The following is a 17,502-nucleotide window of genomic DNA, read 5'->3' on the forward strand; positions in this document are numbered from 1 at the left end:
AACCTCAAGGCCCCTCACACTCAACACGCCCGAGAGAGAGCTCGGGCCTTGCCCATTCCTGCTGCCTCGCGTGCAGGTCAGGAGGCGGGCGCACCTCAGACGGCTCCTCGGCACCCCCGGCTCCACCAGCGCCTCCATCCAGGAGGCACCAAGCCCTGCCCGTTGCGCACGCACGCCTCTAGTGCGTCACCTCCACCAGCTGTACGAGACCCGCCCCCACGCTCTCAGTGCAGGCTTTCGGCTTCTGCCTCGGTGGTGCCCGCGCGCTCCTGGCTGGTCTCCCTGTCTCTGCTCTGTGCCCCGTTGTCTGTCTGTCCTGTCTCGCACACTGACCCCCACAGCCTCTCCCCAGCCCCCGAGGTCTCAGCCCGTCTTCATGTCACACACAGAGCCTGGCCCTTGCGCTGCTTCATCCTCGCCCCTCCCCTGTCACTGAGTGTCCTGTGTGGCTTCCACGCTCGGCGCCCACTGGCCGCTCTTTTCCACACGGCAGTGTCTGTGCCAGTACTGCTCTCGCCCTCTCCCTCCCCGTTTCCACACGTCTGTTCTCTGCCTGAGTCTCCATTGCTGCCCTGCATGCAGGGTCATCTTTTTGTTCTTAAATAACTCTCCAAGGTTAACCCACACATTCGTGGTCTCACACCTTCAACTTTTTTCTGAATGTTGAGCTTTAAGCCAACTTTTTCGCTCTCCTCTTTCACTTTCATCGAGAGGCTTTTTAGCTCCTCTTCACTTTCTGCCATAAGGGTGGTGTCATCTGCATATCTGAGGTGATTGATATTTCTCCCAGCAATCTTGATTCCAGCTTGTGTTTCTCCCAGTCCAGCGTATCTCATGATGTACTCTGCATATAAGTTAAATAAGCAGGGTGACAATATACAGCCTTGACGTACTCCTTTTCCTATTTGGAACCAGTCTGTTGTTCCATGTCCAGTTCTAACTGTTGCTTCCTGACCTGCATACAGATTTCTCAAGAGGCAGGTTAGGTGGTCTGGTATTTCCATCTCTCTCAGAATTTTCCACAGTTTATTGTGATCCACACAGTCAAAGGCTTTGGCATAGTCAATAAAGCAGAAATAGATGTTTTTCTGGAACTCTCTTGCTTTTTCCATGATCCAGCAGATGTTGGCAATTTGATCTCAGGTTCCTCTGCCTTTTCTAAAACCAGCTTGAACATCAGGGAGTTCACGGTTCACGTATTGCTGAAGCCTGGCTTGGAGAATTTTGAGCATTACTTTACTAGCATGTGAGATGAGTGCAATTGTGCGGTAGTTTGAGTATTCTTTGGCATTGCCTTTCTTTGGGATTGGAATGAAAACTGACCTTTTCCAGTGCTGTGGCCACTGCTGAGTTTTCCAAATTTGCTGGCATATTGAGTGCAGCACTTTGACAACATCATCTTTCAGGATTTGAAACAGCTCCCCTGGAATTCCATCACCTCCACTAGCTTTGTTCGTAGTGATGCTTTCTAAGGCCCACTTGACTTCACTTTCCAAGATGTCTGGCTCTAGATGAGTGATCACATCATCATGATTATCTGGGTCGTGAAGATCTTTTTTGTACAGTTCTTCTGTGTATTCTTGCCACCTCTTCCTAATATCTTCTGCTTCTGTTAGGTCCATACCATTTCTGTCCTTTATCGAGCCCATCTTTGCATGAAATGTTCCCTTGGTATCTCTAATTTTCTTGAAGAGATCTCTAGTCTTTCCCAATCTGTTGTTTTCCTCTATTGCTTTGCATTGATCGCTGAAGAAGGCTTTCTTATCTCTTCTTGCTGTTCTTTGGAACTCTGCATTCAGATGCTTATATCTTTCCTTTTCTCCTTTGCTTTTCGCCTCTCTTCTTTTCACAGCTATTTGTAAGGCCTCCCCAGACAGCCATTTTGCTTTTTTGCATTTCTTTTCCATGGGGATGGTCTTGATCCTTGTCTCCTATACAATGTCACGAACCTCATTCCATAGTTCATCAGGCACTGTATCTATCAGATCTAGGCCCTTAAATCTATTTCTCACTTCCACTGTAAAATCATAAGGGATTTGATTTAGGTCATACCTGAATGGTCTAGCGGTTTTCCCTACTTTCTTCAATTTGAGTCTGAATTTGGCAATAAGGAGTTCATGATCTGAGCCACAGTCAGCTCCCGGTCTTGTTTTTGTTGACTGTATAGAGCTTCTCCATCTTTGGCTGCATAGAATATAATCAATCTGATTTCGGTGTTGACCATCTGGTGATGTCCATGTGTAGAGTCTTCTCTTGTGTTGTTGGAAGAGGGTGTTTGCTATGACCAGTGCATTTTCTTGGCAAAACTCTATTAGTCTTTGCCCTGCCTCATTCCACATTCCAAGGCCAAATTTGCCTGTTACTCCAGGTGTTTCTTGACTTCCTACTTTTGCATTCCAGACCCCTATAATGAAAAGGACATCTTTTTTGCATGTTAGTTCTAAAAGGTCTTGTAGGTCTTCATAGAACCGTTCAACTTCAGCTTCTTCAGTGTTACTGGTTGAGGCATAGACTTGGATAACTGTGATATTGAATGGTTTGCCTTGGAGACGAACAGAGATCATTCTGTTGTTTTTGAGATTGCATCCAAGTACTGCATTTTGGACTCTTGTTGACCATGATGTCTACTCCATTTCTTCTGAGGGATTCCTGCCCGCAGTAGTAGATATGATGGTCATCTGAGTTAAATTCACCCATTCCAGTCCATTTCAATTTGCATGCTTCCTGGTTAGGTCCTGGTGCACATATTGGACTAATCCATAATGAAAAGTTAAATCTGATTGATTGACGTTTTTGCCCTGTGTCTGGCCCTCTACTGGGCACAGCATAGGCAGTGTGTCATTTCATCTTCACAGCAGTCCTACAAGACAAGTTCTCGCTTTAGCTTTAATTTTCAAAAGAGGAAAGTGAAGGCCTGTGACATTTGAGTACCTTGCCAGATGCCGTAAAGCTAACATTGAGTTCTTTTGGAATTCAGGCCTAGGTGTTTGTGGTCAGAGACCATAATACTCACATGACCTCTAACTTCTGTTCGGTGGAGCCCAGGTACAGGTTTCACTTCATCGTTCTATGGGCTCGTTGTCATCACTGATTCATGATGACCTTGACTAATTGATGTAGGAATGAAATTATTTCTCTGCTCATTCGTTTCTTTTTGAACATAATGCACTGAACATCCGTAGACTCCAGTATGAGAACCTTGCTCATGCCCTCCTGTCTCAGCGTGGGCTGCTGTAACAAGAAAGCCACAGCCCAGGCAGCTCAAGCAGCAGGCTTTTGTGTCTGTCAGTTCAGGAGTCTGGGAAGACCTGGATCAAGGTACTGGCAGATCCCGGCTGAGGAGGGCCCACTCCTCTGTGTGCAGACGGCAGCTTTCTCGTTCTCTCCTCATGTGGCAGAGAAAAGGAGCAAGCTGTCTCGTCTCTCTTCTCATAAGGACGCTAATCCCATCTCAGGAACCCTCCTCCCGCCAACCTCGTGTTCTCATGCAGGGCAGCTCCCTGGTTCTGGAAGACTATGCGTTTGTTCGTTCTCTTTCCTAAGGCTGAAAGAACCTCCTAATTTTCTCTACACTGCAGCTTCTACCACATCCATAGGTCTGCCCTTACCAGGAAGCCTCCGCAGCCCATTCCTGTCTCCCATCTGGGCAGCACTAGGTACCCCTTCACTGGCTCCCCTGCGCATAGCACCATGAGGTGTTGTGGTTTGGAGCAGACTCACCACACGCAGTGTCAGCATCCCTCTGTCTGCCCTCCTTGTCTCCAGACATTCTGTCCTCTGTCCATGCTCTCCCCCTGGGGACATACCCTCCCTTTAAAATTTTCAAGAATTCAAACAGGAGAAAGAAAGAAATTGCAAACCTGAGTTTCGGAGACCTGAAAAGAAGCAGGCTGGAAAGATGGCCACTGGCTTCATCTTATTCTCGCTGACATGGTGATTTAGTTTCTTCTACACTGCCATCACTTACGAGCCTTTTTGTGTATTGTCTTCCCTCTAGGTGACAACACAAAACCTGAGGCCCCACAGCCTGCCCCTTCCCCCCCAGCCTCATCTGAGGAAGTCTCGCCCCAGAAACGACCGACTCAGCGGGCCTCAGGGCACTCCCAGCTGGGGCAAACCAAGGATGGGGATGGGCCATTGGAGATGCAGGAAGGTCCCGTGAGACCAGGGACAGGCCCCCAGGGGAAGGAACTCCCTGGGAAAGTGAACCCTGATCATCATGGTTTAGGGACAGATGACTGTCTGCCCTCGAGGACTGCACAGCAGCGAGTCCCTCCAGGAGACATTCTCTATGAACAGAAGTCACGTGGGCTGGTGCAAGGACCCCTGACTCATGAAGGGAACTTTTCCTGTAAGTGTGGGGAATGTGGGAAAGCTTTCAACACACATGGCTTCCTTGTTCGAGACGAGCAGCTTCACTCTGGAGTGAAGCCCTGTGGATGCACAGAGTATGGGAGAGCCTTCAGCAAGAGCACACACCTCCTCCAGCACCACCTGATCCCCACCAGGGAGAGGCCCTACGAGTGCAGCGAGTGTGGGAAGGCCTTCCACCGCAGGTCACAGCTCACAGCACACCAGTGGATCCACACCGGGGAGAAGCCCTATGAGTGCAGCGAGTGTGGGAAAGCCTTCCACCGCAGGTCACAGCTCACGACGCACCAGCTGATCCACACCAGGGAGAAGCCCTATGAGTGCAGTGAATGTGGGATGGGCTTCTGTGACAGCACTAGGCTCATGAAGCACTCCGTCATCCACACCGGGGAGAAGCCCTACAAGTGCCTCGAGTGCGGGAAGGCCTTCTACCGCAAGTCATACCTCAAGGAGCACCAGCGGGTCCACACCGGGGAGAAGCCCTATGTGTGCACCGAGTGTGGAAGGGCCTTCATCTACTGCTCCACTTTCATCTTGCATAAAAGGGCCCACACTGGCGAGAAACCCTATGAGTGCAAAGAATGTGGGAAGGCCTTTAGCAGTAGGTCAAGCCTTAACCGACACTTCACCATCCACAGTGAAGAGAAGCCGCACAAGTGCCCGGACTGTGGGAAAGCCTTCAACCGCAGATCGTACCTCAGCAGCCACCAGCGGATTCATGGCGGAGAGAAGCCCTACAAGTGCGTGGAGTGTGGGAAGGCCTTCTGGTGGAGCTCAAGCCTCGTCCGACACGCCATCATCCACACTGGAGAGAAGCCGTGTGAGTGCAGTGAGTGTGGAAAGGCCTTCAGTCACAGCTCCTCCCTCACTCAGCATCAAAGGGTTCATACTGAGGGAAGGCCTGTCTCTGTGACAGATGGGGGGGCGACTCTGCACGCTTATGTCGTTCCGCGTTTAGAGTTGAGCCTCTAAGAACTCTTTCTGGGGAAAGACTTCTGCGTGTAACCTCTGCTGCTAATGCTAAGTTGCTTCAGTCGTGTCCAACTCTGTGCGACCCCATAGACAGCAGCCCACTAGGCTCCCCCGTCCCTGGGATTCTCCAGGCAAGAACACTGGAGTGGGTTGCCATTTCCTTCTCCAATGCATGAAAGTGAAAAGTGAAAGTGAAGTGGCTAAGTCGAGCTTAGCGACAGGCTCCTCCATCCTTGGGATTTTCCAGGCAAGAGTACTGGAGTGAGGTGCCATTGCCTTCTCCTGTAACCCCTGAGGGAAATCTTTTGCCAAGGAAATACCTTACTCAGAATCTGATTATTCATACCAAAGAGAAATCCCCTCATTTTTCTTCCCTGTGAGACCTGTTTGCAGGATATCAGTTGTCATCTAAAGAATCATGTTAGAAATGGAGTCAGCCTAGAAACTTAATTCTATATCTGAAAATTCACATGGGAGAGTGAGCTGATCTTTACTGTGCACTTAGCAAAGCCTTCAGGCACGTCTTCCTCCTCAGTTTACACTGCAAAATTATCTCAGGGATATTTAAACAAAAGAGGAAGAGACATGGAAGAGAAGAAGAAACGCAAACAGAGCTTTCAGATTTCCGTGATGAGCCTGTGGCAGTTTGTCATCCCTTAGTTTATCTGAGGTAAGAGGAGTGTTGTTGCAGAGATCAGAGGACCTCGTTCCTTTTATCTCGTATACACGTGCGCTGCTGTCCACTGTCAGGAGAGTTAAACAGTTGAGGGTGCATCTGAAAAGCTTTACTGAAAGTCACCTTTGCTTCCCTAGTAGCTCAGACAGTAAAGCATCCACCTACAATGCAGGAGACCCAGGTTCGATCCCTGGGTCGGGAAGATCCTCTGCAGCAGAAACTGGCAACCCACTGCAGTATTCTTGCCCAGAGAATTCCACGGACAGAGAGGCCTAGCGGGCTACAGTCCATGGCGTTGCAAAGAGTCGGACATGACTGAGCAGCTAACACACACACCTTTGTTCTTCAGCATTGTCTCTACCCTTGAGTAGCCTGTGTCTTCATGAGAAATATGAAGCCTTGACTTAACAATGCACTTTCATATTTAAGGGGATAAAAATGTATGTATGAATGAACCCATTTTACTGAAATGATTGATACTTTTGAAACATAATGTGTCATGTGTCTTTAACCAGCTGACACTCATACTTAATCTGTTTCTCTATTTGTCTGTTGGGTGAGGAGGACAGTATAACTGTGCAACCTTCCCGGATGGATCCCAGTTCTTCCCTCTGATTCTTCCTTAGAGAGGCTTCACGAACACTTCAGTGGTTCTAGAGGTTGAATTGCAGCCGCAGCAGAACAAAACACACAGCTAAATTAAGCTAAATGATAGCAATACGTTCAGAGAAGGAATCTCATTTTTAATCTTACAAAAGATTGTGTGAAGATTCACTGTCAAGTAAAGTGACAAGAATTTTACCGATTGAAATGGGCTTGTGTCAGTACAGGTACAGGTGAGTTGCACAGTGTCGCCGTTGGCTTAGTCCCAGTGTGAGGACTAATGACTGATATCATTTGTCAGGGTATTTTGAGATCCCTTCCTTTTATTTTTTTAAGCAACATGTGATGGTATTATCATCTCACGTTAAGAAATATACTGTACAGAAAGACATAAAAATAATCATGTATTCACTCTGAACCCTTCTCAGGGCTTTTCAAATGACTACACGTCTAGTTTTGTATGGCCATTGTAGGCCATGTCATTTCTGTTGTGTTACTGCTAAGTCGCTTCAGTCGTGTCCAACTCTGTGTGACCCCGTAGACGGCAGCCCACGAGGCTCCCCCGTCCCTGGGATTCTCCAGGCAAGAACACTGGAGTGGGTTGCCATTTCCTTCTCCAATGCGTGAAAGTGAAGTCGCTCAGTCACGTCTGACTCTTAGCGACCCCATGGACTGCGGCCCACCAGGCTCCTCCATCCATGGGATTTTCCAGGCACACTCTATGGCGTTATTGTGAAGGCCACTCTTTATCCTTTTCATGTCTTGTCTAAGAAGTCTTCAGCAAGCTCTAAGTTCTTAAATCTCTGATACATATTGAGTTACTTTTTGTATTAACCGTGTGCAGTTTAGGTTGTGTTTTTGTTGCCTAAGGATGTTCAGTTGTTCTGGCACTGTTTGAATAGTTGAAAAGACTATCCTGCCTCTATTGAACTGAACTTAGTGGGAAAAAAAATCTATTGGGCATACTAATTTTTGGACTGTTTCTGAGTTCTTTATGTTATCCTACTGATCTGTGTATTTAAACCTCTGCCAATACATTATGTTGAATACTGTAGCTATCATTAAACCTTAAAACTGGATAAAGTACTTCCATCTTCATTATAGTTTTTTTTTTTCTTTATAGTTTTAAAAATTGATTTAGTTTCCCATGTCAATTTTTCCTTTGGTTTTCTGTGTAAGTTTTAACATGTGCTGGTCTATATATTAAAAACATCTTTTGGGATTTTTATAGAAATTCCATTAATCTATGGATCATTTTTGGTGAGATTTGGCATCTTTATTATGTTGAGTCTTCCACTCCATGAACATGGTATGTCTCTTCATTTATTTGGATCTCTGATTTATTTTATAAGTGTTTGATAATTTTCAGCTTACAGATCCTGAGCATGTTTGTTAGGTTTTTATTGAGTTTTTAACTTCAGTTTTATCATTGTCATTACTGTTATTGAGAAATATAATTAATGTTTATATGTTGAGCTTTGTATCCTGTGCCCTTGCTGGACTCATTTATTAGTTCTAGCAAGTTTGTTTGTTGGCAGATTCCTCAGGATTTTCTTCATAAGCAATAAGTTACCTATCTGCAGCTCAGCTCAGATGGTAAAGAACTTGCCTGCAATGCAGGGGGCCCAGGTTCAATCACTGGGTTGGGAAGATCCCTGGAGCAGGAAAGTGGCAACCCACTCCAGTGTTCTTGCCTGGGAAATCCATGGAGAGAGGAACTTGGTGGGCTACAATCCCTGGGGTCACAAAGAGTTGGACACAACTGAGTGAATAACACTTCCCTGTGAATATTGAACATCTTATTTCTTCTTCCTTAGGTATATCCCTTTTATTTCCTTTTTCTTTCTTTATTCTGCTAGCTAGAATTTCCAGTACAATGTTGAATAGAAATGATGAAAGAGGACACCCATGTCTTATTCTTAATGTTAAGGGGAAAGCATTCAGTTGCTTGACCATTAAATAAGATGACAGTATGGGTTTTTATACAGATGTTTTAAAACCAAGTTTGGTAGGTTTCCCTCCTAATTTGCAAAGAGCTTTCATTATGAATTGGTGTTGAATTTTGTCAAATACCTTTTCTCTTTCAGCTGATGTGATCATACGACTTTTCTTCTGTAGCCTGTTTATATGATGGATTGTCTGACTGGATTTGAATGTTGACCCAGCCTTGCATTTCTGCAGTAAACCCTGTAGTTTATGGAACACACACACACACTCCTTTTGCCAGTATTTTGTCGAGAAATTTTATGCATAAAATCGAGCATATTGGCCTTTTTTTTTTTTTTTTTTGGCACTGCTGTCTGAATAATACTAGCTTCCTAAAATGAACTTTGAGTGTTTCTTCCTTTTTCCCTCCCAGCCTGGTTGAGATTTTGAGAGTTGGTTTTTTTTCTTCTCTAAATATTTGGTAGAATTCTCTGGTGAAACCATTTTGGCCTGGAGATTCCATTTAATGGAATTCATTAACTTCATGAGAATATGTAGGGATGTCATTAGCTTTGATACATTGTAAGGCAAAGTTTCAAGTTGAATATCCTACAGTGATTTAAAACCAGCAAAATTATGCTTTGAATAATAGGACTTGGATGCTTTAAAGGACCATGGAGACCCTCTCCAATTTAATGATTAGAAAACTCAGGTGCAGAGAAGGCAGGTGACTAGTGCAAGCCCATATTCTCACGATAAGGCCAGATGGTGTCCGTTTCTCCTAGCCTGTTGGAATTCTGCCCTTTATACTGCTTATAAAAGCCCTATCCAGTTGGCATTGAGGATGTGATTATTTTCAAAAAGCACATTTTGATGATCTTTGCTTCCTTCAGGCATAGGTTATTCTGTAACAATTTTAAGCACATCTTTAGATGTTTTCATTCAGATCTTCTGTTACTAATCTGTGTCCTGTTTTATTTCACTCTCTGTTTTATTTCATCCTATGCAAATTAGATTTATCTTTTTATGGTCCTGTGTATTGTCAGTTTTATATATATTTATTTTGTGCTAACTCTAATATATTTATTTTCCAAATTTTTATTTGCTTTATCTCTGTAACATATCTTCAGAACTGTGACTTATAAACTGAATATTGCTGGATAGTTTTCAGCCTACTAAAAACTACTGACAACCAATTCAAACGTTTATTACATATACATTTCATGTGATAGCTGGCATATTTGATTTAAAATGCATCTTCCTATTGTGCTTTTCAGGTCTGTGTCTTAGACATTCTTTTAAAAATTTCTGTAGATTATTTACATTCTTCACTTTTAGTTGGTAATGTATATACTTCTGTTTTATTAGTGTTTAAGTTTAAAAATTATATTCATGTCTTTAACACAACAAAGTATAAGTTAATATCTTAATCTTTTGGACGATGTAGTGGATATTATTGAGGATCACATGGTAATTCCATTGTTCTCCTCAACAAGATATTGTTCATGTTTTACATAGATAATGAATTAACTGCATTTATTCACAGGTGCCCTTTCCTTGGGTCTTCGGTCCTCTGTCACTGCAGACCTTTCACCTGGGATCATTTTCCTCTGGCCTTAAATGTAGTTCATTGGAGTATAGTTGCTTTACAGTGTTGTGTTATGTGTGGGTTAGTTATCTACTATTTCATTCTCTTTTTGAGAAACATTTTCAGTATATCCTTCCACTATGTCCTGGACCCACTATGTTGTATGTGACTGGAGGTGATTTATTTTGTGTTGATAGTTTCCTGGTATTAAGGAACAGTGTTTGAACATGGTACAAGAACAACACATCCTAGAAATTCTAGCAGGCTCAGTAATTAGATAGTTTTGAGTTGCTGGAATAATAAAAGGAAGACTGTGTGGAATGCATAGGAGAAATAATATGTCTGGTAACCAAACTGATGGATTGCGACATAAACTGACTAGATGACTAACAAACCCCATTGTCTCTTTTTGGCTGCCTGGCCGGTCAGCATGTCCCAGCTTTCCTTAACAGTTAACCCTGGGACCATGTGCATGGGTTGGGGCCCGATGAATACATGCGGGAGTGGTTGTGGACGCGCGTCTTAATTGCTCTTGCGTTTGTGCACCGTTCTGGGAATCTCCTCAGTGGCTCTCAGTCTCAAACCTCCCCAGGACGTAGTGCTCCCTCGGGTGCTGTAGGTTCAGAAAGTGGGTTGATGGCAATGATGTCTTGATGAGGACAGGTCCTCATGACCTGAAAAGCCTCTGAGCTTCCAGCTGGGCCATCTCATCATCACATATTTGTACCCAAGTCTGCCAGAAGAAGAGGACAGGAGGGCAAGAAGGAGGCCCCAGTTACTGGGAACTTGATGACATGTCATCATGTCATAGACGTGAAACCATCAACTCCACTCCACTTGGACCTGAGGGCACTTAGTCCTGATGTTCCCAAGATCAGACTCTTACTTGTAATAATGCAACTCTGGGCATCGTGCCTACCTGTAGTTTAAGAAGTCTATCTGCTCTTTAAGAGATAACTAAATATGGATAGAAAAAAAGGACTATGCAAAATAGTACATACAAATGTATGCTTTTTATGTAAAGCATTTAATCAGTACCTGAGCGTTTGAAAAGTTTGTAAGTCTAGTCGCTCTCTGCGACCCCATGGATTGTAGCCCACCAGGCTCCTCCATCCATGGGATTTTCCAGGCCAGAGTACTGGGGTGGGTTGCCATTTCCTTCTCTAGAGGATCTTCCCAACCCAGGGATCGAACCTGGGTCTCCCACATTGTAGGCAGACACTTTACCATCTGAGCCACCAGAGAAGTCCTGAGAGGCTACTTGCCAAGTCAAGGAATCATGTTTTCATAAATAATGCCAACATTCTTGCAAAGAGGTATCCATGGCTTAGCCTTTCACAGCCTTGTATGTGAAAGCGTGTCTGCAATCCCACGGACTGCAGCCGGCCAGGCGCCTCTCTTCATGGAACTCTCCAGGCAAGTATCTGGGGTGGGTTGCCATTCCCTTCTCCAGGGGATCTTTCTGACTCAGGGATCGAACCTGTGTTTCAGACCCGCATTGCAGGCAGATTCATTACCATCTGAGCTAACAGGGAAGCGGCCTTCTCTAGGAGATCTTCCCAATCCAGGGATCAAACCTGGGTCTTCTGCACTGCAAGTAGATTCTTTACTGTCCTATCCACCAGGGAAGCCCCATGTTAATACTAATGACAGTAGTAATGTTCAGTCAGTTCTGTCCAACTCTTTGGGACCCCATGGACTGCAGCACCCCAGGCTTCCCTGTCATTCACCATCTCCCGGAGCTTACTCAAACCGGTCCATCAAGTCGGTGATGCCACCCAACCATCTCATCTTCTGTCATGCCCTTCTCCTGCCTTCAATCTTTCACAGCATCAGGTCTTTTCTAATGAGACGGCTCTTCGCTTCAGATGGCCAGCGTATTGGAGCTTCAGCCTCAGCATCAGTCCGTCCAATGAATATTCAGGATTGATTTGCTTTAGGATTCACTGGTTTGATCCACTTGCAGTCCAAGGGACTCTCAAGAGTCCTCCAACACCACAGCTCAAAAGCATCAGTTGTTCAGCGCTCAGCCCTTTTTATGGTCCAACTCTTAAACCCATACGTGACTGCTGGAAACGATTTTGAACCAGTCTGTTGCTCCATGTCCATTGTTGCTTCTTGACCTGCATGCAGATTTTGCAGGAGGCCAGGTAAGCTGGTCTGACATTCGCATCTCTTTAAGAATTATCCATAGCTTGTGGACTCAGCACCAGTCCGAGCTCCTCATGCCCTGCGTCTGGATGGAACCCTAAGTCCTGCAGTGATCAGAGAAGGCGGGGCACTGCCCCCAGGCCTATGGCAATTTGGGCACTCTCCTTTAAGAGGAAGCCGCGCCCTGTATTAGGAAAAGTGAAGCTAAGTTATCTCCCAGTCTCTCCGCGTGGTGCCGAGGGGCCATCGCCAAAGAGAAGGGGAAAAGCGCACGCGCGTTGGCACAGGCTGGGAGTTAACTGTTGCACAGAAGCGGATGCCACCGGCACTTCCGCCTTCACCCCTGGGCCAATCACAATGCGGGAAGGGACGTTTCCGGCGGCTTCGGGGCGGGAGTTCCGGTCTCGTTGCGGTAGAGCCTCCTTCCGGGAGCGGTTGATGGTCGAGAGGCGACCACGTGGACCGGAGCACAGCTCCGGGACCGTGTCTCTAGGGCCGGGCGTGGAAGGCGAGCGAGACAGCGGGCCTGTCTCCGCACCCCATCGGAGCCGTGACGCCCCAGCTCCGGCTCCTTCGCCCTGACACTGTGTCCCCGTCTATGGGACAGGAGACTTCGCGCCTGGCGTTTGCCAGGCTCCGCCAAGACTGCACGTTTCTGCAGGCCTCCACCCGCGCTCCGTCGCCAAGGGCCCCGAGGACGGCGGCCTGGGTCTTTCGGGCATTTGACGTCATTTTTTTGGTGGTTGTTTGACTTCATTTTATAGCGAGCTTCGGAGTTTGAGGCGCGGCCCGAGGTGAGCCTGCCCTGGTCTCCCGCCTCTCGGGGCCCCTTTCCGCCCACTGTGTCCCGTGGCAGTGGCAGGTGCGGCAGCACCGATGAAGCCGGCGCAGGTGAGTGGAGGGTCACCCAGAGCCACGCCCTTGGCGATAGCTGCTGGTGTTTTTCCTGGGACTCTGCCTTCCCTTCTCCCGGTTCTTGGTCGCGGGTCTCTGGAGGGAGTTACTTCTGGGGTAGGCTACCGAATTCAGGCATATGAATAGATTCCTAAAATGACAACTACGGGGGTAAATTTCGGCACCATGTGCCGAGTCTCAGGGGTGAGCCAGAGTTGGGAGTGACCAAGGTCTACATTGTGCCTTAGGGGAACAGAGAGCACCCGGGCTGAGGTCAGGCCTGGAATGACAGCCAGAGGAGCTAGACCTCCCTTCTGAAAGTTTGGAGAGAAGGTGGAGGTGATTTAACACGTTTCCTTACGTAGGTTTCCTCTGGCTGCACAGAGGAGGCTGTGGAAGTGGGGGAAGAGGCAGGGAGCCCTGGGAGGATTGTGAGCCGATAGCTTTAAGATCCAAGTCCAGGGGACTGGTGGGAGAAGGTGAGCCCGAGCTCACCTGGGAGATCCAGTTTGAATGACACCAGGACAGCAGGCTGGCAGGAGAGAGTTTGAGGTCGGTCATACTGTACTTAGGTTAGGAAGTATTTTTTTCTGCCCGCCTGCCTGGTTTTGCTCTGGGCTGCACACAGTAATCAGAGGGAAAAGAGGAGAGAGCAACTCCAGTGTGGCGCACAGTCGGGCGTCTCCTCTGAGCTGGGAGACTGGGGAAGAGAGGGACGTGGGGTGCTCTGGGGCGAGATGCTGCCTGCCAGCTTATCTGTCCCCATCGTGGCAGGGCAGTGTGACCTTCGAGGATGTGTTCGTGTACTTCTCCCGGGAGGAGTGGGAGCTGCTAGAGGAAGCTCAGAGACTCCTGTACCGCGATGTGATGCTGGAGAACTTTGCACTGGTGTCATCGCTGGGTGAGTCCCTCTTTTAGTTAGCTGTTGCTACCTGGTAAATTACCCCAAAGCTTAGTGCACTGAATAGACAAACATTTATCTTACAGTTGCTTTGGGTAAAGAATCAGGCATATTCTACTTGGGAACCCCTAGCTTAGGGTCTTTCATGACCTTGCTGGCAAGCTGCCCAGGGTTTCCATCTGATCTGAAAGCTCAACTGGTGGTGAATCTCCCTTCAGGGTCATGCGCGTGACCAGGAGGCTGTTGGACGAAGCCCTCCCTCAGTTGCTCGCCATGTCGTGTTCTCCTTAGGCCGGTCACAACAAGGCAGCTGATTTCTGAGATGACGGGCAAGAGAGAGCATCCAGGAGAGAAACTGATATTTTTACCACCTGCCCTCAGAAGTGCCATCCCACAGTGTTTCAGTATTTTCTAATGAACAAAATTATTTTCTGCTCGTTATAAAATAGTGTTTAAACCCAGCCAGCACTCAGCTGGAAGGCATTAGAAGGGACGTGATTCCCAGTTTCCTGAGCTGAGTGTTGTTTTTCCTTATGGGCAGTTCTCGGTGTCTCACACTTCTTCATGGCGCAGCTTCTTTCCTTGTTCCCTGGAGTAAGAGTGTGAGTCCCAGGGTGAGGGGCACCTCCCTCCTCTCCCAGAGCCGCCCCAACCTCTGCTGCCGGGAGCTTTGAGATGAAGGATTTGGGGGTGAGAAGTCTTGCAGTCTGCCCCCGACACGCCAGATCTCTGGTCTCCTGTGCCCCGGGTTCTGCCCCATTCCGCCATCTTCTCTGTGAAGGGGGTCTCCCAGGGTCACTACTGACCCCTCATCAGCTGTTCTTTCCCATTAGGACTTGCAGTTTCCAGGTCTCATGGGGCTACCCAGCTGGAGCCGGAGGGGAGCCTGGGGTGCCTGAGGAGGTAGACACTGCTCCGGTCAGAGCAGAGAAGACCTGGAGGAGGCCCAGGCCTGGTGAGCAGAGAGCGTGGGCAGCAGGGCTGGCTTTGCTTTGTAACAGCAGTTTGCGCTGCGCCTGTGGTGTCTCCTCCCCCGTCTTTGATGCTTCGCTCGTTTGTCGCTGCTGCTCTGCCCTTAGGCGCCTGCCTGTTGCACCCCCCTTTCTAGTCGCACGTCTCACCTGACCTCTTGCTCCTCCACACAGCGCTCCACAGCATTGGGTTTCTTTTAACATGTCATGAGATGTGCATATATCTTACAGTTCCCTTAAACACTGTCAGGCCAGATACTCAGTTCTGGGCCAGGTTTGATATTCTGTCAGGCCAGGTTTTTCTGGCCCTGGCTAGACCCTTCTCACAACACTCACCTGGCACAAGGAACCAAGAGCCTTGCTTCAGACCATCTGCATGGTGCGGTTCAGAGTGCCCTTGGCCACGCTGCCCCATCCTGGTATCCCCTCCTCCGAGGTTCCCTTCCTCTGTAACAGTCAGAGACCCCTCCTCCTCCTGATCCTGGGCCCCATGTGAGGCCCGCAGTCCCACAGACCCATTGCCAGTTGTATCAGATGCACATTTGTTACTGGAGGCCACCAGCTGAATGTGCGCTTCAGCCACATCTGTCTTCCTTCAGGTTGTTGGCACGGAGTGGCGGGTGTGGCTGCATCTTCTGAGCAGGGGGTTCCTGTGAGCCAGCCGCAGATGAGAACTGCCCAGGCTGAGCCCTCCATCCACATGGCTCACCCCTGCGACATGCATGGCCCAGTCTTGAAAGACAGTTTGGCGCCTGGCTGAGCCACAGGGAACTCCCAGCAGGTGAATCATGGGGAGAGATTTTGGGTGTAGTGTAAACCTTGACCAGATGCAGAAGTGGTGGAATGGAATCTTCAGAAGAGAAAACCCAGGCTTCATTTGTAAAGCACTACGGATCCTGTACATCAGAGACAGCCTTCACTTGCAAAGAGGGTGGCGAGAACTTCCCAGCCAGCACCTGGCCCCTCGCCATGGGGAGAAGCCAGGTGGGCATGTTGGGAGCTTATTCTCTGCTGTCATCGCCACGGGGTCCTTTTGGGGATTGGATTCCTGTTGGGCCGGAAAGCACAACTGAGGCCGTAAAGCCTTCTGCCTCTCAGTGGCCCTTGGAGGGAATGTTGCTCCAGGGTCAGTTGACTCTGGGACTCTGGGTTGGAGCAAACTAGAAATCAGAAATGCGAAGGGCCCTGGAGCCCAGGAACAGTTTCCCACAAGGAGAGTCTTCAGGAGGATGAGCTGTGAACACCATGGTGTGAGAACAGGTGACAGTCTGCACTCCAGCAGTCACTGGAGCAATCCTCCGGTAGATGCTTTTCATAAACAGAACTCACGTGCACCAGGGAAGGCTTCCGTGATCTACACAGGCAAGTCTCTGCAAGTGGAAGAAAATGTGGGACGGTTTAACAAATGTTGATGTGCCTTTCTCCTGAGGGTGGGCCCAAGTCAGCACATGAGGATTTATGCTCAGCAGAACCACAGGAGTGGTCAGGCTCATGCAGCAATAGCACATTCACTCTGAGAAGCCTTATAAATGCAAAGAATGTGGGAGAGTATCTTGTGTCTGCTCTGCTTTTGTTCCAAGTAACATTTCGCACTCCAAAAACAGTCATACTTTGAGTGCAAAGTGTGTGGGTATACCTGCTGTGGCAACTGTTTTTCCACTCATCATATGAGGGTTCTCACGAGAGAGGACCCCAGAGTACAGTGAGTGTGGAAAGGCCTTCATTCTCCCTTATTTGTCTGGCCTAATAGGATCCATGCTGGAGAAAAACCCTTTGAGTATAAGAATATCAGAGAGCCTTTAGTTATAGTTCCTCCCTGATTCCATACGGGAAGGCTTACATGAGGGAGAAACGTGAATCTAGTGAATGTGGACAGTGCCTCTTCATTCATTCATTCCTTACCAAGCCTCAGAGTGTTCATACTGGGGAGAAACCCTGTGAGCGTAAGAAATGGGCCAAAGCCTTTTACATGTGAACTTGTCTCAGGCACTATCAGAGAACTCATACTGGGAAAAGACGTTTTGAATGTAACTCCTGGGGAAAATCTTCTGAACAGAGGAAGCTTTGTACTCTGAGGAATTATACCAAAGAGAAACAAGTGTTCGTATGCTGTGAGAAAATCTTCTGAGATCAGTTATCACTTATTGTCATTTGAAGAGTCATACAGGAAATTGGTCCATCCTAGGAGATTGCATCTGAGGATTTATAAAGGAGAGAGAACCAGTGGCTACTGTGCAGTTTCAAGACTCTTCAGCCATAGCTCTACCATTACAATGCACTGAAAAATATAACAGGCAAATAAATGTATTTATGACTTTTTTTCTGATTTTCCTGAGAAACCAATGACAGTTTATTCAGTTCAGTTCAGTCGCTCAGTCGTGTCCAACTCCTTGCAACCCCATGAATCGCAGCACGCCAGGCCTCCCTGTCCATCACCATCTCCCGGAGT

At 47.6% G+C, this 17,502-nt stretch overlaps 2 protein-coding genes across 2 annotated transcripts in view; both read left to right on the plus strand.

Moving 5' to 3' along the window:
* LOC128062818 (zinc finger protein 850-like) overlaps positions 1–7,691 on the plus strand; it is a 782,010-nt gene extending 774,319 nt beyond the window's left edge. Inside the window, exon 10 of the mRNA XM_052655254.1 lies at positions 4,525–7,691. Coding sequence (XP_052511214.1) covers positions 4,525–5,343 — 819 coding nt within the window. The 3' untranslated portion in view covers positions 5,344–7,691. The remainder of the gene's footprint in view (positions 1–4,524) is intronic.
* Positions 7,692–12,644: 4,953 nt separating this feature from the next.
* Positions 12,645–15,858, plus strand: LOC128064101 (uncharacterized). The gene is made up of 5 exons (XM_052656897.1): positions 12,645–12,842; positions 13,052–13,178; positions 13,956–14,082; positions 14,916–15,037; positions 15,653–15,858. The coding sequence occupies exons 1-5, from the start codon at positions 12,645–12,647 to the stop codon at positions 15,811–15,813; spliced, it is 735 nt and encodes a 244-aa protein (XP_052512857.1). The 3' UTR covers positions 15,814–15,858.
* Positions 15,859–17,502: the final 1,644 nt, after the last annotated feature.

The sequence above is a fragment of the Budorcas taxicolor genome, chromosome 18 (assembly GCF_023091745.1).
Source record: "Budorcas taxicolor isolate Tak-1 chromosome 18, Takin1.1, whole genome shotgun sequence".
Lineage (NCBI taxonomy): Eukaryota > Metazoa > Chordata > Mammalia > Artiodactyla > Bovidae > Budorcas > Budorcas taxicolor.

Bases quoted from the DNA above. Each gene is read 5' to 3' on its own strand.
- LOC128064101 (XM_052656897.1), top strand. From the start codon at position 12,645: ATGCGGGAAGGGACGTTTCCGGCGGCTTCGGGGCGGGAGTTCCGGTCT. The intron at 12,843-13,051 runs GCCCCAGCTCCG...TTCATTTTATAG, and splicing joins CACCCCATCGGAGCCGTGAC to CGAGCTTCGGAGTTTGAGGC. The intron at 13,179-13,955 runs GTGAGTGGAGGG...CCATCGTGGCAG, and splicing joins CACCGATGAAGCCGGCGCAG to GGCAGTGTGACCTTCGAGGA.